The sequence below is a fragment of the Malaclemys terrapin genome, chromosome 15, assembly GCF_027887155.1.
Source record: "Malaclemys terrapin pileata isolate rMalTer1 chromosome 15, rMalTer1.hap1, whole genome shotgun sequence".
In the NCBI taxonomy this organism is placed as follows: Eukaryota; Metazoa; Chordata; order Testudines; family Emydidae; genus Malaclemys; species Malaclemys terrapin.
The window spans coordinates 21,687,226-21,710,957 of NC_071519.1; the positions used below are offsets into that span (position 1 = coordinate 21,687,226).

General features: G+C 41.1%; 1 protein-coding gene across 3 annotated transcripts in view; it reads right to left on the reverse strand.

The window, feature by feature from the left end:
- The window catches only part of ARHGAP32 (Rho GTPase activating protein 32), a 475,360-nt gene that overhangs the window by 103,988 nt on the left and 347,640 nt on the right, over positions 1-23,732 (reverse strand). For all 3 annotated transcript variants that reach the window (XM_054049530.1, XM_054049531.1, XM_054049529.1), the window contains one exon: positions 1,864-2,001. In XM_054049530.1, the coding sequence (XP_053905505.1) occupies positions 1,864-2,001 (138 nt within the window). The remainder of the gene's footprint in view (positions 1-1,863; positions 2,002-23,732) is intronic.

A 23,732-nucleotide genomic window follows, 5' to 3' on the forward strand; every position in this document is an offset into this window, starting at 1 on the left:
TGGTCCAAACAAATCTCAAAACCTGGATCCCACTTAAGCTAATGTCAACACTCCATCAGTGTCAATGGGTCCACAATTTGGCTTCGTATCGCCACGCTGTCAGATAACAGTCCTGGATCTTGCTGGCTGCACCCAATGGACCTTTCTAAGCCTTCATGGAGCCCCAACAAAGTCAAAAGGGCTCTATGGGGGAGCAGGGGTCTAACCCCTATGGAGCATTTTGCAGGACTATTAATCACAAATAGTAGATCCTCAAATCCTTCCTCAGGCCAGGCTCTTACTGACTCCAAATTGCTGCCAAGAGTATTTTTATAGACTGGTCTTTAAATATGTAGTTTCTGAGCCCTTTTTAAAGTAATTTCCACAATATTTTACATGAGGCAAGCTTGCAACAGGCAGAGTGTAATTCCCACCTCCTCTCCCCAATGGCTACATTAACCTCCCAATGCTGGGAATTACTTTAAAAAAATGTACAAATTCCACTGCCAGCAACTGATGCAGAAAATAATGAGTCTTGAAAGGTCAGCGGAGCCAATGCCTACATGATGAGAATGCCACAAAATTAACCTTGGAGCATATTATTCTACTTATTTATTGTTTAATTGCTCCATTCCCATGTCACATTTAGGAGATTATTATTTTTACGCTGTCTTCAGCAATATCTTGCATCCAAGACAAAACCAACCAACCAGTGTAGGTTCCCTGATGAGATATTGGGTGAAATCCTAGACTCACTGAACGCAGTGTCAAAAACTCACCACTGACTCCAATGGAGCAATGATTTCACCCATTGTCCCTCCTTTCTCCACACTCTTCCCATTTGGTTTTAAAGGAGTATAGATCCAGATTTAGAGATAAAATAGATTTTGCTATGTATGCCTGAAATGGCTTTAAGCTTTCTTATTTCCCCCTTTTTCAGTCACAGGGCTTATGGGCAGGCAATATTGGCCTCTTGACACTGATAGTCAGGATTTTTCAGCACTCATGTCTTTGCAATGGGACATGTGCTTGCAGCCATCAGGCCTAAGGGAAAAGTGACCTGTGAAATGAAGCAATAGGCATTGTCCATCACTGTAATGCATACTCTTCACACAGACACTGAGGTTTAACAGAGATGTTTGGTTATGCTTGTTTGATTTAAATAACCTCCTGCAAACGACACATATTATTTTCCCCTCCCAATCTTCCAAAGTGATGCATTGCTTCCTCCAAGCAGATGATTTTGGACACAAACAAACACTTGAAATGATAAACAAAGATTGAGTATGAGGTTGGAAATGATCTGCTTTGACAAAAGGCCAGGGTAAAAGTATTCTAACCAACCAGATTTTAGTTCCAAGGAGTTTTTACAGGTAACTAGCACATTTTTTTTATATATATAAAACCCAAAGCAATTTGTGGTTTATAGATATAAATTTACTATCCCAAATACTATTTCCTCCTTTAAAACGTTACAGCGCTTTAACCACTCAATATTCCTAGCAAATCATCACTGTTGAAGTTAAGTCAGCAAATATTCATGTCATTGAAAATGTTTTCAAACATACAGTAAAATTCTGATCTAAGTAATTGACAGTACAGCATAGATTAAAAGTCCGATTTTCCTTTCTTTGCATTCTCCATAACCATTCTGCATTTAGCAATGCAGTCATTTATACTAATTTGCAAAGCACTTTCCTTTGTTAAGGTGAGGAGGAATGTGCTGTTCCAATTACTTTTCTAATCAACTCCCAAAATCTAATTCAGAATCCAAAAACTTCTGCTTTTTAAAAGCTGTGAAGAAAACCCAAACCATCCTCTGTTCATTTGTAGTAGTTCTGAGTCTGATCAGAGCTTTCTCTGCTAACGGGGTTCACATTTTACCTCTGGACTGTCCTTCAGGGCATCGGAGCGGGGTAGCTCTGAGAGCTGAGAGAAACGCCGATCATAGATACACAGGTGGAGATGTTTATCGAGGACTCTGAAATCTTCATAACTCCGTTTCACAATCCAGCTCTTGCCCTGCATAGAGAGAGAAAAGCACCACATCAGACCACTTTGATCAGGGGCATAAAATGACACTCCTAGCAGAAGCAAAGGGAGGCACTGCTTTCTTTGCTGCTAGTCTTCCCTTATGTAATACGTGGGTGTAAATAAAGGGTGCCCAGTTATTTTTATTTTAAGCTTTAGCATGGAACAGTTTAAAACCAGAGTGAAACAAGTTCACCCCTGGTATTATGCCTCCAACTTCAGTGTACACAAAATCTACGCCAATGGGAGGGGTTCTCTCATTGGTGTAGGTAATCCACCTCCCCGAGAGGCAGTAGCTAGGTCGACAGAAGAATTCTTATGTCGACCTAGCCTAGGGGTTCTCAAACTGGGGGTCAGGACCCCTCAGGGGGTCACAAGGTTATTACATGGGGGGGTCGCGAGCTGTCAGCCTCCACCCCAAACCCCGCTTTGCCTCCAGCATTTTCAATGGTGTTAAATATATAAACAAGTGTTTTTCATTTATAAGGGGGGAGGGGTCACACTCAGAGGCTTGCTATTTGAAAGGGGTCACCAGTAAAAAAGTTTGAGAATCACTGACCTAGCCTGTCTACACAGGGTCTTAGGGTCAGTTTAATTATGCTGGTCAAGGGTGTGGATTTTTCACTCTCCTGACTGACGTAGTTAAACCAACCTAATTTTCTAGTGTAGATCAGGCCAGTAATGTTATACCAGAGCTAAATTTGCTTTATTAACTCTAAAAGACCTACATAAAACCCGTTTGTTCCCTCTGCCTACCTAACAAGGTTTTCATACTGTGCCCACCTGCCAGGGGATGTGACTATGTGCCAGTGAAAATGTAAATTACAAGAAGCTGTTAAAAGTGTTAGAGCTTAGTGGTTGCAGTGGGGCTCTGCAGAGACCCAAAAGTCCACCAGCACAGGTCTGATGGCAGGATTGGGGCCTGTACTATTTGTGGCAGAGTTTACGGGACAAAGCCTCAGCTGAAATCAGTGCAGCTAAGATAATTTACGTGAGCTGCGCATCTGTCCCTAAGTATATCATTTTCCCAGTTAAAAACATTGACAAAATGCATTTCATAACCATGCAATAAATTGCGTAACTACAGTTCCAAGGGTTAAGTTTTCATTCTGCTGCATCCAGAGACAAGGAAGCAAAATGCTACCATAGCAACAAGGTGTAATTTACTTTTGTGAAACCTTTAATACACAAGTCCCATATTCCAAGTGCTTCATGGGCTATTACAATCAATAACAACTGCTGCACTAATACAGAAGTTTACAGCTTCAAAGCACTTTATGAACCATAATTAATCCGCTCAACACTCTTCTGAGGGAGGTAAGGTGATGTTACCTCCAGTTTACAGACTGGAAAACTGAAGCGGGAACTAAGGACCAACCGAACCCTCACGATGTCCCGTTCCATGTGCAAGGCACACTTCTTTGACCTGCCTTTTCCAATACAAACAAAAAGCAGCATGGAGATGTTTTTTAAAAAAATCCCTACAAAACAAAAACTACACTGAGCACGTAATTCTCCCCCTGGGGAGATGAGGAGAAAAAACAACTAACATATGGCAGATGTTATTCCCATCACTTAATGCATGACTGGAAAGTACTCACATACTACAGTGATGAAGGCAGTATAAAAATTCCAGAAGAATAGAATCACAGAGTGGATAAGTGAATTACTCAGGGTCACCACCAGGCTCTTATATAGTGCTTTTCATCAGCAGATCTCAAAGCGCTTTATTTCACATAATGAGGTAGTGCAGTGCTATTATCCCCATTGCGCAGATGGGGGATAGAGGTACAGAGAGGTTAAGTAACTTAGCCAAGGTCATACTGGAAGCTTGTGACAGAGCAGGGAATCAAACCCAGGTCTCCCAAGACCTAGACTAGTATCCTAAACACTGAACCAGCAAGCCCATGGGAAAGAGCCAGGGATTAAAATTGGAGAAAGATGCATAAGAACAGTCAATACACACAATGACAGGATATATGGTACAGTGGGTGAAGTGGGATTTGAGACTCAACCACCACCAAAGAAAATCAGAACTTGTCACCTTATTTATTTATGTTTTAAAATCAAAGAGGTACATTTATAGATCTGCTGGAATTAAGTGTCCAAAATATTGCCAATGGGCCAAAGACTGCCCATGGAGATCTAGATTCCAGACTGTGGCTTCCTTCCCCTGTAGCCCAAAAGGGGCCGCCAACGCAGAATACAGACAACTTCATACGAGCAGCCTTTTGCTGAGACCAAGACAGAGGACCGCCTGCAAGGATCTGCAGTCTTCACAGATCCAGGAGCTCTCTATTAAAGATTAAGCTGGGTAAAACAAAATGAAAAATCAATAAAAGAAACCGAATACTTACTAGTATCATGCCCACCACTTCAAAGTTTCTTTCTCAAATAAGACAAACATTTTTACATTTATGGCTGTGTTTTATCTCAGCCAAAGTAAGTGACCTAAGGAAACCTTATTGCCTCAAAACAGCCCATCCTATCCTGACTATTCTTAAGATGGTCTCACATGCTAGCTGAGGATAAATGTCCACTCTGAAACCCGGGATTTGCCTAATTTTTTCAGTATCATAATTTGCTATTTTTAGCTGTTACATCCAAATTTTATTTGCCAAATTTTATTTGCAGGTATCACTTTTATGGCAGTTAATACAGAGAGGTTCTACAGAAGCCATAAATCCAGCCCCTTAATCTCATCCATAGCACTAGCTATTTTCTGTCTAAATCATTTATGACATTCAAAGCTCCAGACAACCAGTATCGTACTAAAACTCCACTTCCATACCACAAGCATCACTCAGTATTTCAGAAGCCCAAAGAGGTGGCTCTTTATCTCTCAAAGCAAGTTAACAACATGACCCTCAGTGAGCAATGTCTGGTCAACCCGTACCAAAAAAATCAAGAAATTGTTGCACTGTTGTAGTTTGTTTCTGCCAGCTGCATTTTAACAGGACATGCCCATAAAGTCCTGAAGGCTACTTGTTCAAAGGACAAGAAGTCATCCCAACATGCCTCACCCCTTGATTATTACTGTGTCATTAATGACAATGCAGGAATTGGGTTTGTTTAGTTTGGAAAAGAGAAGACTGAGAGGGGACATGATAGCAGTTTTCAGGTATCTAAAAGGGTGTCATAAGGAGGAGAGAGAAAACTTGTTCACCTTAGCCTCTAAGGATAGAACAAGAAGCAATGGGCTTAAACTGCAGCAAGGGAGGTCTAGGTTGGACATTAGGAAAAAGTTCCTAACTGTCAGGGTGGTTAAACACTGGAATAAATTGCCTAGGGAGGTTGTGGAATCTCCATCTCTGGAGATATTTAAGAGTAGGTTAGATAAATGTCTATCAGGGATGGTCTAGACAGTATTTGGTCCTGCCATGCGGGCAGGGGACTGGACTCGATGACCTCTCGAGGTCCCTTCCAGTCCTAGAATCTATGAATCTATATGCCTCCCTGATATCTTATCCTTAAATACTGGCCTGCTGCAGGTATGCAGTGTCTCTCAGTCGTAATTAAGATTAAAAGACATGAATTTACAAGACAGGAATTGCTGGGGTCAGCAAACACTACTGTACTGAGCAGTAGTGTGCGCTGAATTGGAAGAGAACAAATGAAGAGAACAATTTTTTTTTTTTAAATGGAACAGATTCTACATCCTGAGAGCAACTAGGCTACTGATAGTTACTAAATTTAACAGATTAATGTATGGATGGATTCTACACTCACTGGACTCTCTCTAACCTCAACCTCCATCAGAACAATGGGCACCCCCCTTTGACAGAACAAGGGTGACTCGGATGTGTAAATACAGAAAGGTTTGTCAGGGTAGTGCTTCACAAACCGTTGCCTCGAAAACCCTGTTCCAATGCAGTAAGAGCAAATATATCCTTAAACTCTAAGGCTTTGAGCCTGCAAAAACTTACACATGTTAATTTTACATATGTGAGTAGCTGCAATGAATAATTCTTTGCAGGATTGAGGCCTAAATAGTTAATGTTTAAGAAAAAAAAAGTACAGAGGCATGTTTCTTTAGGATGCAGTTTAATTTCACAGGCAGGAAATCTTTGCAGCTGGCTAGCAAGGAACTGGACACCATTTAGGGAGGCTGTGTGCCATTACCGCATCTGATCACATCTCCAGTGGGTGGTCAATTCAAATTAAATCAGCTTCCTGGACCATTTTCCCAGGATAAAACAAGTAGTAAGGTATCTGACTTAAGCTCCCAGGCAGACTTCTAGAGTTACAGGACAATTGTGAACCAGTGATACATTCATCACATCAAAAATAGCATCATACTCTTCGATACTGACAACAACAACAAAAGAAGTTGTATGTTTTATTCCACTTTGCTTCCAAAGTGCCAGAAGGGTGTGCAGAAGTAAATTGTTTTATTCAGCGATTTATTGAAACCATAGAAACGAGAAACAGAAAATAACTATTAACGCAGCCTGACGGTGCCGACTTCATGTTTGCCAGTGCAGGTTTTATAGCAAAGCTAAGCAACGTGCTGCTAAAACACATTGAAAAGTAAGAGTGACATCTTTTCATTGTAGCTGGTCTCCCTAAATGGCTCCTCAATGTCCATTCCTACTCACCTGCTAGTTTCCCCATCGTCTGCTTTTGTTTGTTTCTCGTTTTTCACTTTGATGTCTGGCTGACCCGGATTCAGAAAAGCTGCTTTGGTCAGAACATTTAGGCATACGGTTAACTTTAAACACATGCTTGAATCCTACTGAAGTTAAGGGGACATAGGCATGTGCTTAAGTATTTTCCTGGATCAGGGCCTGTGTCTGCGAATCCAGGAACTGTTCACTTCCAAGGAGTCATGCCTGTTCAGAAATCACAACCTCGCCCTTCCCCACTCACTGCTGTGTGAGATTTATAATACTCTCTGCTCCGAGGGCAGGGTAAAATTTCAGGGCATTGCAATGAAGCTTATTTCTCACACTTTAGCTCAGTGAGAAAAAACGTCATGCTAAACATGATTATAGATTACTGAACGGACTCTTTAATATCCACTGTGCCAGAGACTTGAACCTTCCATTAGTGAGACCACTATGCTGTATGAAGTTCATAAGGTGCTATTCGTGCTGTACATTTAGAGGGACAGATTCATAGCCATCGCCCCTCAAACCAATACTTTTAGCTCCTCGTCTCAATGGCATAAGAGGGATGACAGGTGGCCACAGCCAGAAAGGGTTGTGCATATTCTCATAACCCCGATTCATTTGGTGATATTTCCTCTAAGATGTCAACACACAGTAACAACTTTCTTTTTTATTTTCAAGTTAAGAGCACACAATGCTTGAGGGGGCCTTACATTAGTGATGGAACTACACTGCTGTGCCTTCCTGTTATTGTTTGTCTGGGGAAAAAAGCAAATGAGCTTTTTCTCTCTCATATTTGTAAGCCATTTCACTTCCACCCCACAGTAAAGCAGCACTTCAAACCATATGGCTGGTCTCCTCTCCATTGAGGGTCTGATCACTTCTGAGAGCAGCTCTCAGAAGCCTGAGGACAGCTAAATACAGGAAGAGTTTTAGTGCTGGCTTAGCTGTCTTCACTTAGACTCTGGCAAGCAGCAGCACTCCCCCATTTACAGTCTGAATGGTCTATAATCAGTTGTGCTTTTGGTGAAGTGAACCACCAAGAAAAAACAGGTTGCCCCATTCTCCAGATATGTGAAATATACTGCCAAAAACAAAAGCACCGCCTTTCCACCAGGATTGTTATTTGGGGAAAGGTCCCGTTCGCAACAAACAATAACACTAATTACACTTGGAACTTTTATAATTTCTTCAAACTTATAAACACAAAACACGGAGATGCCCAACCATTAAAACAGAGACTGGGACCCACCTCCCCCCTATTTATGACCACATGTCAAATCATGTGCTTCCAGGTATGGCAGTCGGGATGGGACTCTCTAGTCCCACCAATAAAACGCCAAACTAACCAGACAGGTTGCTACTGAGCCCCAGGATATGTTGTCCCAGAGATTGGACATGCGCTCTTCATAGCGTCTCCGTGAATTTTTTTTGTTTTGTTTTTATAGATGGGGAGATTGTTCTTTTCAGGTTCAGATTCTCAGGCATCCAGAATTCCTGATAGAAATCATGAAATTACATGGGCACCCTATATATAATGTCCGTCAACATGGAGACAGAGATAGGAAAACGAGAAAAAAGTAACTGCTAAAAGACAGTTGGCTCTGACCCTAGAGTAAGAAAACTGAATAGTAAGGAGCTGGAAAGATGCCAGAATTCAACTGGAGGGTTTTACTCTGCCACAGGGATGATTGACAGCTGTCTGGGTTTTAGGGTCTGGATGTTAATCCACCACGACCCTTCCTCCCTTTATTGCAAATCACAGTGGAAAATGGCTTAGAAAATTAGTCAAAACACAGAACAAACCCGATAAAATCCACTACTTATAGTTTATTCAGGAAGTGTTTCCATCTGGTGCTATAGGTGGCTTTATCAAGGTTTAAGTCTGTGTACTGAAATCTCTCAGATGATTTCACACTTTCTAATCTAATACTACAACTTTCCGGAAATTGAACGTAACTGTAAAACTAACACAAAGTGAGTGGAGTTTGACTGAGGCAGATGAAGTAGCTTATCAGTAAAGTCTATCCTCTGCTCAGAATGGAATATGAAGAGGAGCTTGCTCTCAATTTTGTGTGTGTTAAATTATGTGGCAAGCCATCCCATGAATTCAGAAAACAGGTAGACTATTGCTTAATCTAGCATGATTGGCTGGGCATGTTTCCAATGTGCTGCAAAGATGGAGGAGTAAAGTTCCACTATCAATCTCTGTTTCCCATGTAGGACTTGCCTACACAGGAATTCCAAAGTGAGTTACGCTAAAGCGAACGAAGGCCATTTTACTTCTGAATGAGACCGTCTACACAGGGGCGGGGGCGCGCTGATGTGCTTTATCTGATGTATTTTAAATTCACACCTTTAATTAATGTAGCTTAACTTTCCTGAGGGCCGGTCTATACTACAAAGTTAGGTCGGCTTAACTACATTGCTCAGGACTACGAAAAATGTCATGCCTTGTGTGATGTCATTAAGCTGGCCTAAGCCCCAGTGTACAGAATGCTAGGTTGATGGAAGAATTCTCGGAGAGGTGGACTTAGTACAGTGACAGAAGAACCCCTCCCATCGCTGTACGAAGTGTCTACACTACAGCAACAGCTGTGTTTCTAGTCTAGACATACCCTCAGTGTTCCCATGTAGACATGCCCTTAGTATCTGCAGCAGCCCCTGAAGGACAGTTTAGAAATAACATGAATGGCCTCTAGAGATTCCCATGCGGATACTGGGAGACTGTGGATGAATGATGGGGAGAGAAACCAATGGGCTTTAAAAAGGATTGAATGATGACAAACCTCAGGACTCCATTTGGAGTAGCGCAGGATGGACCAGGGAAGGAAGCTATGGCAAGTCAGAGAAGGGGAATGCTCACATTACCCAGGCTGTCAGACATGGAAGGGACATAAGAAAGACCAACATATTTGTTTGGTGCATCCTGAGCGGCCTTATTACATTATTAAATCTTTAACATATGAACAACACAGCAAAGTTAATTAATTATAAACAGGCAAATGTGAAGATTTTCATACGAACCACTAACTTCACTTGGACTCGCTCTCCCAAAACACCTCCTCTATTTCTCCTCCGGCCCCTCACAAACCCACTTCCATGCACCACTTGATTCCAAATGGGATCAGAAGCAGATACATTGAGAAGATACTTGGATGACTAGGCTCCCACTCTTTCTGGCCCAAATTAAAGCAACAGAAATCTACTGAGGACTGTTCTCTTCTGAGTTCCAACCCATTCTGGAGAAAAACAGGGTCAGACAAGCAGATAGGATGAGTATGCAGAGTTAGGTGTGCTAATCTGAAATGAGCAACTGAACCTTTTGAATGTTCCCTCATCACTCAAAGGAATAAGCTTTACAAGAAATATCCAGCCACCAGGCAAATGTTCTGTCTAGTGTTTTCTGGGGGCAATTATTTTGCGGAGCTGCAAAGGAACAGGAGCATATAAACAGTGGAACATACAAACAATGCATAGCATCTGAAGCTCTGATGCTCAAATGTCTTCTGAATAAGCCTGTTTCGGGAAAGGCAGAGACCTAAAGCTCTTGCAATTTGAAATGAGATTTACATCTCTCAATGCTTTAATAAAACTCCCTTCCCTCCTTATGACTTGTAATTTAAACACTCCAATACCAATAATCTCCTTAGTGAAATTATATGGTAAGAGCAATGGGTCAGAGAGACATGGGGGAGAAAGGGAAGAGAGAAAGCTGTGGCAGGAGACTGCATTTCTACACATCAGAAAATAAATTCAGAACCCCATGTGAGCTTGAACCGCACAGAAAATGCTTCAAAGCCACCAACAAGACTGACTGCTAAGTAATGGGAATGAAAACCCTACCCATCTAAAGGTATCAAGGCAGTGAATAAATGGATATCTACTTCTAGATTACTACACACACATTTTTATTACATATATTTAAACAGAATAATGCATTTACCCTGTCTTTTCTCCTGGACGTGTAAGATACTACAGGAGTAAAGCACTTTTCATAACGTGCTTTACAAAGGTGAAGTAAGCACCATTACCAGCTATTTGACAAATGGGTAACTTTGAAAGTGACTTGCCCAAGGTGACCCACAGAGACAGCGGCAGAGCTGGAAATGGTACTCAGGTTTCTTGATTCTCACTTCCATGTCTCATCCACTAAACCAAGCTGTCTCCCTTTTAAAAAAAACAAACAAACAACCCACAAGACTGAAGCACATTATTTACTAAAACTAATTTCCAGGGAGAAAATCTACTAAAAATCGTTTTTTGAAAGCTCAACTTTTGTTTCAAAAAATCAGTTACAGTTGCTAGCTTTATGCGCTGCGATCACTTATCACATCATTTACAAAAAACAGTCACTTAAATGCATGGAAATGATTAGACATGATATATTTGGACACTGCTCACATCACAAACACAACTTATTCCTGTCAAATACAAATAAGTGCACATTTCATTATAAGAGAATGGGAAACAAGGATTTTTAAAATGTTTGCCAGACATTACCACCATTATCCCTCTAGCTTGATTTCCCAAAGATATTTCACAAGTTAAGGGTATAAATAAAAAATAAATTAGGCTGAAATAAACACCATGTGCTGTCATCACAGTCTGAAGTCAGTGAGCACCTGCCTCTATCTGCATTTGGGAAGCATGAACAGCAAGAATAAGCATTTGTGCAGCTACTGTCCTCCCCTTCCTCAAAATCCACTCATTTTCCTTGTTGTTGTCTTTCTGTTTTGGCCACTCAGAGACCCCTAATCCCGCATATTCTGCCTGAGTGAATCCTAATGGGTCAATGGGGTACGAGGAAGATTCAGGGGTTCACCTGTGCAGCACACCTTGCAGAAACAGAGCTCTAGGACTGGATGGTAAACTTGTCACACAGCAGTGGGCGTGTCCTCTAAAGAAAGGCCCTGTGTAGCTTGAAAGCGGTCTCTCTCACCAGCAAACATTGGTCCAATAAAAGATACTTCTCCCATCTTGTCTGCCATTTTTTGACCACATACAAATAAATAAATCTGCCGAAGCACCCATATTAATTTATGAGAGATGCTGCAGAGAATGGACACTTCCTAGGGCATTTTAAAGGCCAGAAAGCATCACCAACAGCCCTTTCCAAGCTGTACATGATAAGAAGTCAAGAAAAGAGGCAGTGGGGTAGGACATTAAATACAGCGCACATATCAGAAGAAATCCAGGAAGGTTTGCAGAAGTTTTGTAACCAGGGCAGTAGCCAAGTTGGAAAAATAGCTGCTTTTTTGGCAACCGCACACATTGGTTTTTAAGAAGAAACAGATTGAGTAGTGGCACCAAGACCTAAAAGATGGAACATTTAAGGTATGATATTTTTAACGACTAACTCCACAAATGGGGACTTTTTAAAGGTGAGCCACAAAGCTTAAATAAAATAAATAAAAATAAAATGTCTTAAGACCACAAATCAACACAAAATGTCTGTTTAAAAAACAAACATAAGAAAAACAATTTATTTTCCCCTTATCTATGACTGGGCTCTCTCACTTGTACTTTTCAGATTTGTGATCCTGTTTTTACCCCTCTATGTTCTGTTAATTGGATCTTTCAGGGGGGCAGGGGAGTCAAAGGAAAGGGAGAGAACATATTTCAAGACCCAAGTGGTTTGTCCTTGCACAAGTTCTTTGAGGTTTAAGATGCCATTATATTTGTGCTAGCTGATTCCCTATTTAGATTTTTATGTTTTCATTAAATGTTTCTTAGGTCCCTATCGACAGGCACCGGTACTGAATGAGGAGACCAGGGTTCTATCCCTGGCTTTGCTACTGACAAGCTATAGAGTTCTCTGTGCTCCAGCTATCTCACCTTAACATGGGAGTAGAACACTACACTTCCTCCCCATGGTGAGGTAAGAATTAATTCATTTCCTTTCAGAGGGCTTATTCTGAAACCAGCTAGCTTCTTTACCACTGCGAACATCCCAGCAGCCCTGCAGCAGCCCATTTGAGGGACATTCTTCCTCCAATGCTTCTCGGTGGCCAGATTCATGCTACTTTTCTCCTCCTCTCTTTCTCAGCTGACGCCAAGTTACATCTAAACACCCTGTGACTGCCCCACAACTTCCCTGTGCTTTTCTAAAACAGGTAAGTTCCTATCCAATAAGTTATGGGGAATGGATGGAATGCAATAATGACAATCACACCAGTATTCTTCCCTTTCCTCATTCAAGGACAAGCATGTTCTTCTCAAGGTCCGACTGCATTAATAAAGTCACTACTTCCATAATAATTGTCTTTGTGGATTTGATTCAGATTAGCCAAATTGTGATGTCCAAGGGGGATTTCTTGGTTATATAGTATAAATAGACACTTTAGAGTAACCCCCACGCTAGGTTGCTGCAAGACTATCTGGAAGGCTGTTTCCCAAAGTACAAATGTTGACATCTCCCTGAAAGAAAACTGGTTACACTGTTTAAGGCTCTCGTTGACCTGCCAGCCAGGGTAGAAGAAAGTGAAAGCTGCCAAGAGTAACATGTCCTCTGTACAATGGTGAAACACTCCTAGGTCAGCACAGTTGCTAGGATATACAACTCTTCCTGATTTCCATGGAACAGTCCCAGCTCGGATGGTTCTATCCTGCAACCTTGTCCTGGAAGCTGTTGGCCACCAATCCACTTTGGGGCCAGCACATCTTCATTTCATCAACTGCACTTTGGTGCACATCATGATGCAAGAACTCCCTCGAGAAGTCAAAAGGAAGAAGGTAGAGACCCCACTGCACGCAATCCAAGAATACAGCGTTACCTGCTACTCGCAGTAACATTTCAGTCTGCGTGGTTCTTCAATACTAATCGCAACACAATAGTGGCCACCTGTTTTATCAGCCAAAAAAAAATTACAGCTCCATTTATTGCAACTCTCAGGCTATCTGGTGTTTTTCTTAAAGCCCCAGCTCCTGGAATCAGGCAGTTACATGAAAATCTCAGCTTTCATTAAAAAAAAAATGAAATTTAAGGTCTTAGCCCTCATGGTTATGGATAAAAAGCTAAAAAACATGACCCCTAACAGTTCAAAGAACAGAAGACATATAAAAAGAATGAATTTTTAATTATATACATATTTTACCTGCAATCTCATGCATATCAACACACTTTAAATATCTTAAGGACCACTATGGCTTTGTCTACATGGGAAAAATTGAACAGTATCAGCTGTTCTGGTATATTTTAGCTATTCTGGAATAACTATCCTGTGTGGACACTTTATTCCAGAATAAAAGTGATTTTATTCCAGATTAGGTACTCAGCTACATAACCGCAGTAAATATTCTTGAATAACGTCACTTCCTTCAGAATAGAATGTCCATATGGAAAACTAGTAATTCAGGATTAGCTATTGCAGAATAGGTATTCAAGAACAGCTATGTGGGTCAATTTCCCCATGTAGACATGCCCTATAATGCTGTTCTTTCAGATACATTCTTGTTAAAGCCATCCATAGATGATAAACAGCAAGACAGCTAAGAAAAGCAGGAACACCCACCAGAAACCTCTTCTCATTTTGGATTTCCACCAAAACCAAGTCTTGGAACAGCTGTACTACAAGAAAAATTGTAGAGAAGCTGTTGTGCCGTGATCCATTTACACTTGTTTAATTATGGGGCAGAAATCGATGTCTCTTTAGAACACTTAAAACCAACTGTTCTTTTCAATTTGTGGTTGAGACCAGCCTTGCCCTACAAGTACCACACTACAATCAGAAGCCTTGCCAAAAGGCATCACTCACAGAAAGAAATCATAATCACTAGCCCGTCCTTTCACTTTTGCTCCAGATATAAATGGAAGACATTTGGATACAAGAAGATTGATCTCTCTAATTCAAAGTTTTCTCTGCTGGCACAATGTCCAAGGAACATGACATTGACAAGCTACCATATAACTGTCAAAGCCTTTATTGCTTCAACAAAAAAAAACACTTCCAAGATTTTGCATTTTATTCTGAGAAATTTATTCTTTATTTATTCTTGCTCATCTTCCCTTCTTGACCAGCACTGTGTCTGGGTATTCCTTCAGCCCTTCTGGCAGGTTTCCATCCACAGAACGATGCACACAGTGCACATTAATCAGAAGGGGTCGTGTGCGCCTCATTGATCTCCATCCTTGGACACTTGGACAGCAGCTTAGACCAATGCAAATCTTATGAACTGGTCAGCTTCTATCTTGGGTATCATCCCTTCCGAGATACAAATGCCACCATCCTCACTAATCCATTGGATAACTTCTACACTAGGATTGAAAGCTAAAACTGTATGAGCTCACAGCATTGCTGGCCTGTATCTTTGTTTGGTAAGCCAAAATGACAGCTTTAAAAGTGTACCTAATTTTGTATCTACTGAAAATATTTGCTGTAGTACAGGCAGTTCCATGAAACTGTATTTATTGCTGCAGTTTGAATCAATAAATACTCAAGCACTCATTTATACGCCATTCAAACCAAAACCAAGTGGAACTACGATCCTGTCATTATATATGAGCTGTGCAAAAGCCAAGAATAGCAGGAGGCAACATTGTCCCCTTTGCTTCACCAATGTATATTTAAATGGGAAATGATCAAAGGAAGCCATGAACGGAAAAGTTAACTGCAAGAGATTGGGAACCAAAAAAATGAAAGAGGGGAAAGTTCTGCAAGTGGACAAGTTTACAAACAGGAGGACAACGGTTGCTCAGTGGCTGGGATGGAAGCAAGGGACAACAGACACTAGCAATTGGGCACTGAGCCCTAAGAAGCCCAGATAACACTAACACAAACACATACACACCAGTATATTGTTCTAATAATTGATGTGGAGGAGAGTGGGTACAGGAAACCATTAGTACATCTCCAATAACACAGGCCAGTACAACATTGCCAGTGGATTCAATGCATCCTATCGTAGGAGATATGAGAGGAGCAATAATTTCAGGACTCCTGCTTCACAGGATGTCAGTTTCTAAAAATGTATTTGCGTTGTAACCGGTGAAAGAGCGTCATCGGTGTCACTACCTGATCTCTTCATACCAGCCAATTTCATATGTAGCGCGTAGGCACTGTGCAAAACCATCAGCTGACATATCAGGGTAGGCTTCAGAATAAATGGTAGCTCAGAACCATAAGAGAAAATCCTCTGTACTCCCTTGAACTGTTACTTCTACTACTCTAAATTCATAGATTGCAAGGCCATAAAGGACCACTGGGATCATCCAGTCTGACCTCCTGCATAGCACAAGCCAGAGAACTTCCCCCAAAACAATTCCTAGATCAGATTTTTTAGAAAAACATCCTATCTTGATTTAAAATTGGTCAGTGATGGAGAATCCCTTACAATCCTTGGTAAATTGTTCCAATAGTTAATTACTTTCTCAGTTAAAAATGTAGGCCTTCTTTTCAGCCTGAATTTGTCTAGCTTCAACTTCCAGCCACTGGATCATAAAACTTTCTCTGCTACTACGAAATATTTGTTCCCCATGTAGATACTTATAAACTGTAATCAAGTCACCCCTTAACTTCTCTTCGTTAAGTTAAACAGATGGAGTTCTTTGAGTCTATCATGATAAGGCTGTTTTCCAATCCTTTAATCATTCTCATGGCTCTTCTCTAAACCCTCTACAATTTATCAATATCCTTCTTGAACTGTGGGCACCAGAACTGGACATGGTATTCCAGCAGCAGTCGCACAAGTGTCAAATATAACATTAAAATAATCTCTCTACTCCTACTTGAGATTCCCCTATTTATGCATCCCAGGATCTCATTGGCTCTTTTGGCCGCAGTGTCATATTGGGAGCTCATGTTCAGCTGATTATCCACCAACAAGCCCAAATCTTTTTCAGAATCACTACTTCCCAGGATAGAGTCCCCCATCCTGCAAGTATGATCTACATTCTTAGCTCCTTGATGTATACATTTGCCTGCATTAAAATGCATTGTTTGCTTGTGCCTAGTTTACAAAGCAATCCAGATCACACTGAATCAGTGACCTCTCCTCTGCTTTATTTACTACTCTCTCAATTTTTGTGCCATTTGCAAATTTTACCAGTGACGATTTTATGTCTTCTTCCAGGTCATTGATAAAAATGTTAAATAGCACAGGACCAAGAATCGATCAATGCGGGAATCCATTGGAAAAACACCCACTTAATGACAATTCCCCTTTCACAACTACATTTTGAGACCTTAGCCAGTTTGTAATCTATTTAATGTGTGTCATGTTAATTTTACATTGTTCTAGTTTTTTTTTAAATCAAAATGTTGTGCAGTACCAAATCAAACACCTTAGAGCAGTGGTCCCCAATCTTTTCCATCTGGCGGGCGCCGGACGACAAGCCACCGAGGACCGCGGACGAGCATCCGCCGAAATGCCGCCGACAAGCGGCAACGTCAATAGACGTCACCGCCAAAATGCCGCCGACAAGCAGCGTCATCCAGAGGCGTCACCGCTGAAATGCCGCCGAAAATCAGCGGCATTTCAGCAGCGACCCCTCTGGATGACGCTGCTTCTTGGTGACATTTCGGTGGATGTTTGTTCGCTGGCCAGTACGCAGGCACACACAGATGCCCCGGCAGGCGCCATGGCGCCCAAGGGCACCGCGTTGGGGACCCCTGACTTAGAGACATCTTAAGTCTATTACATCAACACTATTATCTTTTTATCAACAAAACTTGTAAACTTATCAAAAAAAGATCTCAAGTCAGTTTGACAGGATTTGTTTTCTATAAAAACATGTTTATTTACAATTACAATGTTACCTTTCTTTAATTCTTTATTAATCAAATTCATATCAGCCATTACCTTGCCAGGGATCCATGTCAAGCTAACAGACTTATAACTGCCTGAGTGATCCTGTTTACCCTTTTTTTAAAATTGGCACAACATTAGCTTTCTTCCAGTCTTCTGGATCTTCCCCAGTGCTCCAAGCCTTATGGAAAATCAACATTAATGGTCCAGCCTGCTCATCAGCCAGTTCTTTTAAAACTCTTGGATGCAAGTTATCTGGATCTGCTCATTTAAAGATGTCTAACTTTAGTAGCTGCTGTTTAACATCACCTAGAGTGTTATTATGTCCATATGAGGAGACAATATAATCTGTTCCCCCCTCCCCAATACAGACCATAAACATTTATTGAACATTTTGCTTTCTCTGTATTAATATTAATAATTCTACCATTTCCATCTAGTAATGGACCAACACTATTGTCCGGATTCTTTTTGTTCCTAATGTATTTTAAAAACTCATTCTTATTATCCTTAACTCTGCTGCCCACAGATTACTCCTTGTGTCCCTTTGCTTCCTTTATCAATTTTCTACATTTCCTAGCTGCTGATTTATATTCATTATTATCAACTTTTGCTTCCTCCCATTTTTATATGTATTATATAGTTGCCTTCACATTCCTACTAAACCAGTTTTTTTTAAAACCAGTGCAGCTTTCTTCCTTGAGTGTGGCTTTTTGGGCATCTAGTAAGGTGTTCTTAAATAATTCCCAATCACATTTTTCTGATTAAGTTCTTCCTGCCAGCTGATCTGGCTCATAACTGTTTTCAACTTTGTGAAATTGGCCCTACTACAGCACTCTGTGTCTGTGTGTGTGTGTATGTATTTTACTGGTCTGGACTTAATTCTACTTGCACATTATAAATGTGATCAAGTCATGATCACTTGCATCTAAGCTACCATTAACTTTTAGTTCTGTGATTATTCCCTCTTCATGTGTTAAGACAAAGTCTAATAAAGAATTCCCCCGTGTTGGCTGCAACACTTTTTGAGTTAGGAAATTGTCATCTATAAAATTTAGTAATTCCAGAGATATTTTGTACTGGCAGCAGGAGACCTCCACCATATGTCACTCACATTATCTCACAGCTTTTTTCCTAGACATTATGATCTAGATAATACTGAGTCCTACCTCAGTGCACATTTCTATGATTCTAGATAGGTGCATAGGGATGAGGTTGGTTGTCTTGTTCCCTAGTGTGTTATGGTGGTCGTTAGCAGGCACCAATACTCCATCATGTGCTTTATCTGTTAGGACATTGATCCATTAGCCTAGGATACTATTGGTGAACTTATACCTGAGTCCCCTGGTTAAATGGGAAGGTTGGGAGCAGGGTCTCTATCTAAAAGCAAAAGGGTGTGACACCCCACTGTTAATCCTGTTTAATGTGGCTGTTACTGCAATGAAATCACAGGCATTACACCCATATGAAACTGAAGTGAAGATATGTTAATTCCATTGTCTCTAGTGATCATTATTTAGAGATTAATGAATGTACTTAACCTGTCCTAAACAACATCAGCACAGCTACAGAGTAATAGACATTACAGATGATTAGATATGCCACTTGCCTTCTCTGTGGGCAAGAATCTGCGGTTCTTGGAAGTGTCTTAGCAAACCTCTGTTCTCTATTAATATCTCATCCCTTTCCCTTAACAGGTGAGATTTTATATTTAAAAAGCATGGAACAACCACTAACTTTGCAAAGACATCAACTCATAGTGCTTTGGCATCATCTTAACTTCCAGTAAACCCCAAAAAAGCGGTTTTCAATATACTTGCCAGCTTCGTAAGTTCTGTATTAAGCTCAATTACTACTGTCACTTTGGTTTTATTTATTGTGTATTGGGAGCTGAAAGCGTGGAGTACACCAGGGACCTACCTTATAGAGTTCATGAGCTAAGACCAACAACAGACAACCATTCAGACACAGTACTTTAGGTGATGGATCAGTACAGTGCGGGGAAGGATTTTATTTGCTTTACATTAATGGAATAGAGACAGTGGATAGGGAATGAGTGCTGGGGCAGCAAACCTGGAAAAGACCGATCCAGCAACCCAACCCCATCGAGCTGGGGAAGGGGGAAGAAGCATTAATGAAAAAAAGCACTTCGCCTTTAAGAGGTGCGTTAAAACTGAGAGACTTCAGCAGCAATAAATGCATTTGATGAGGAACTGGAAGGAGAGGTTGGATATATCCTCAACCTATGAGGACCAAGGGCTAGGTTTTCAAAGGTCTTTAGGCACCTGAAGGATGTAGATAGGTGACCAATGGGATTTTTAAAAACACCTAACCAGCTTAGGCACTTCTGAAAATCTCACTAGGCACCTATCTACATGTTTAGGTGCCTAAAAAACATTACAAATCTGGCCCCCATATTCCTGATGATTACAGAGGGGGAAAGATGCAAAGGGGATGGTTTTTGACCAGCACAATGGAACCGCCCCACTCCTGAGGCCTTTTGGGCACTGCCGTCATCAGCATTTACTAGGCATAACTACAGGTCTGAATGAAGCAAAGGGGAAGGGGACATGAGGAAGAGATGACTAGAGTGGGGTGAAATTTTTCAGACAAACAGTTCAGTGATAAAAAAATGCAGTTTCGGTAGACACAAAAACATTAGCAAATTTGAGACAAATACTTTCAGCCACTCACAACATGGCCAGAGGAGGAGACGGTGTTGTTGTCATCACCCCCATAAGAGTTGGCGGTAGATCATTGACCTGGGTTGTCGGAAGCCGGTTACTGAATCCCTGTCCTGGAACAGGCCTGAAACAGCCTGTTTGGAAGCACTGAAAAGTTTCAGGTTCAATTCAACCCAAATCAATTTTCATTTTTCAGAATTGCCACCTAAACAAAAAAAAAAACAAAAAAAACCCAACCAGCGGGTATTTTCCCACCTCTAGAGATGACAATGGGGATCTAGCCCAAAGCAGAGCACTGCGAAGAACTGAAGGTGAAAGCTGTGTCCACTCTGGACTTTCTTCCTTAAAATCCCATGCCTTTGTTACTCCCCATGCAACTCCTGCTGTGGACAACAGGACTAGATGACACGAAGGGTAAAACACCTGTGGTACATTGTCTACATTAATGCTCCTACCCTTGCTACCACCAAAGTAACTGGACCAACTGGGAACTAGGGGAAGAGACCAGCACAGACAAGGCTGAAATGGAATGCAAGAGGCATCCAGCCAAAGTATCAAATTCCTCATCAATTCCATGGAGGAATCACTTTCAGCCTATATACTGCTCTTCAAATTTATCTCCTCCAACAGCAGCCATATTTCCATTCACAAAGCCCTCAACCTCAGCTCACATGCAATGTTCACATGCTTCCCACTTCTCTTTCACTTAGCGCACTTCCAGTCAACAAACTACACATCTAATCCACTCCACATGCCACAGTGAAGGCACAGAAGGATTTGCACTGTGCAGTAGCTGAACTGTGATTCCTAGAAAACACTCGAAGTCCATGTCTATGCCACTGCAGCTGTGACGCTGTAGTGTAGACACTTCCTACATCAATGGAGGGGGGTTTTCAATCCAGGTATGTAATCCACCTTTCTGAGAGTAGAAGCTAGGTTGATGGAAGAATTCTTCGGTCAACCTAGCTGCATCTACATTGGGGGTTAAGCCAGCCTAGCTAAATTGCAGGGGTGCAATTTTTTTCACAGCTCTGAACGATGTACATAGGTTAATCTAATTTTTAGGTATAGACTAGACCTAAGACTAAAACAGAAAAATGAGATACTAGAACAATTCAAGGAGTGCTTTGCTATGAGAACAAAATGCGGTCTGCCTTTCAGATGATTGTTGAAGGCAGTGATACTCAGATTGCAGCTCGAGAGTCACAAGTGGCTCTTTAATGCGTCTACATGCAGCACATGATTTTAAAACACTGTGCGATTTAATTATTAACCAATCTGCACTGTAAAACCACTTCCTTATACAAAAGAACAGAACAGAGCACATGTCTCAGTGTCTCTAACAATTGTGGATTCTTATGAACAATCCCTTAGTGAACCTGTAAGAACAAAGCAAGGTTCATTCAGTATAAACCTGCAATACTTGTGAAAATTAATAATGGTTGGTAGTTCAGGTCCAAAATTTATCCCTCTTCTAAAATTGCTGTGATCTCATAAAGGATATTCTGTAAATTCTATCTTTAAAGGCATGCACCCCAACCAAAAACAACTGCCTACAAAACCCAACTGTGATTGATTTTATGGGCCTGGTCTAAAAACAGTGAGTAATTATATCAAACACATTCTTGGAGCTGGGCTTATCCCTAATGACACTGTTGATAATGTCAATTCACCAAAGAGGTAACAAAACCAGAGTAATTATAAGATTCTTCTGCACTGGCCACAGGCTGAGGAGGAGTTTGGTGGGTAGAGGACAGTGTTGGCCAAATGCAAAAGGTCAAAAGCTATAATAATAAAAGAAACTGCATTGTCTAGTTTCTAAGTGGAGTTTACTACAACACAAGAAAAAATAAGTAACAATAGATTCTGACAGCACTTAACCAAGCAGGGTTATCACAATCAAATATATGCTGATCACGATGACAGACTCTTGGTATTCTTCTTTCACATCTGCTACAAGTATCACCTGGTTCACAATGTTTTTTTTATCCACTGATCATTAATCTAAAATAAACAGTCTTACAGATAGGAACAACTGCAAGTTTTTAAAAAAAATAAAAATAAAGGGGGTGGGGGAGAGAGAGGAGCATCTTTATAAATCAGAGTTGCTTGGGAATTGTCACCACAAATTGGATATGCTGACATTTTAAGACAGTGAATGGTTTATTAAAATGATCTTAAAAAGTTAGCAGCAGAAAATCCTTTGCAAAGAATAAGAGAGAGAGATGACAAATGCACCCAGTAGCAGATTCAGTGCTTGGTTGTTATCACTAACAAATGGAACCAGCAAAGCATGGCTCATGACATTTCTAGCGTGAGTAAGATGTTCCCTTCTGTAAATATATATTCCAACTCCCTCTTCCCACAAGGCACCTTGGATAGGGAGTCCAGGCGGTTCATCACACTCAGATCCCATTTTTTCTGTCTCTCTCTTTACACTCTCCTTAAAGCAAGCTATTGCCCCCACTCTGCTGCCTCTGGGATTCGGGATGGAATTCCCTTTGGAATCAAATCCACTCTATAAGGACATATTGAATCTGGATTGAATCTGACAACACAGAGAGCCACCACTGGCATAAACGTGCATAACTGCCTTTCTCTACCATATCAGGAGTCTTATTCATTCAAATAAAACTCACACTGAAGTGCATCGGTTGCCTTGCACAATGCAAAGGAACGGGACTAAATACCACTACAGCACTACAGCTTCCAGCACACTACAGAACACAGCATGCAGCTCACTCACTGCCAATGTGAAGTCTACAGCCTGGTCTACACTAGAAAATTAAGTCATCTTAACTATATCGCTCAAGGGTGAGAAAAATCCACACACCTGAGTGGTGTAGTTAAGCCAACCCAACCCCCAGTGTAGACAATACTAGGTCAATGGAAAAATTCTTCTGTCGACCTACCTATTGCTTCTCAGGAAGGTGGACTACCTATATGGATGGGAGAACTCCTGTTGGTGGAGGTATGGAGCCTTCTCACTTTGGTGTTAGTCTTGAAATTTTACCTGCTCTGCAAAAAGGAGAGACTCTTTTCTCAGGAACTGTGTTATTCACTGGAACCCACCCTGCAGGGCAGGTGGAATGTGAATGCTCCAGAACTGCATAGGTAAAGGGCTATTATAGTGAATCTGCAATTAAAGGGACACCATCAATTTGAGCGCTAGTCATTTAAAAAAAAAGATCAATAGGTGCTTCTCCTGCCTCTGATTTCTCCTGCGATTTTCTGTGCTGTCACAACCCCATTTTCATATTCTAAAAGATTTTTCCCTCTACGGTTGCTATGTAAGGCCCCAGTTCAGTAAAGCACTTAAGTATGCACGTAAGCACATCCCAATTCAGCGAAGCATCTAAGCAAAGGCTTAGATATGAGCCTTTCACAGCAGGGCCTGAAAGACGCACCCGAAACAAAGAAAAGCAACTGACAGGGGAAAACCATGAAAACGACTATACACAAAGTGATGTCAAATGCACAAAATAAACAAACTAAAAAAAATGGACATAAATCTGTTTTCTTGCCCATTTCAATTATAATAATCATAGCTGCTTCTTGTAACGATCGTAGGAAATAATTTCAGACACTAGAGCAGTGGTTTTCAAACTGGGGTTCACATACTCCTAGGGGCCGGCCAGCTCTCATCAGGGGGCATGCAAAAAAACCCCTGTAATGGCAGACA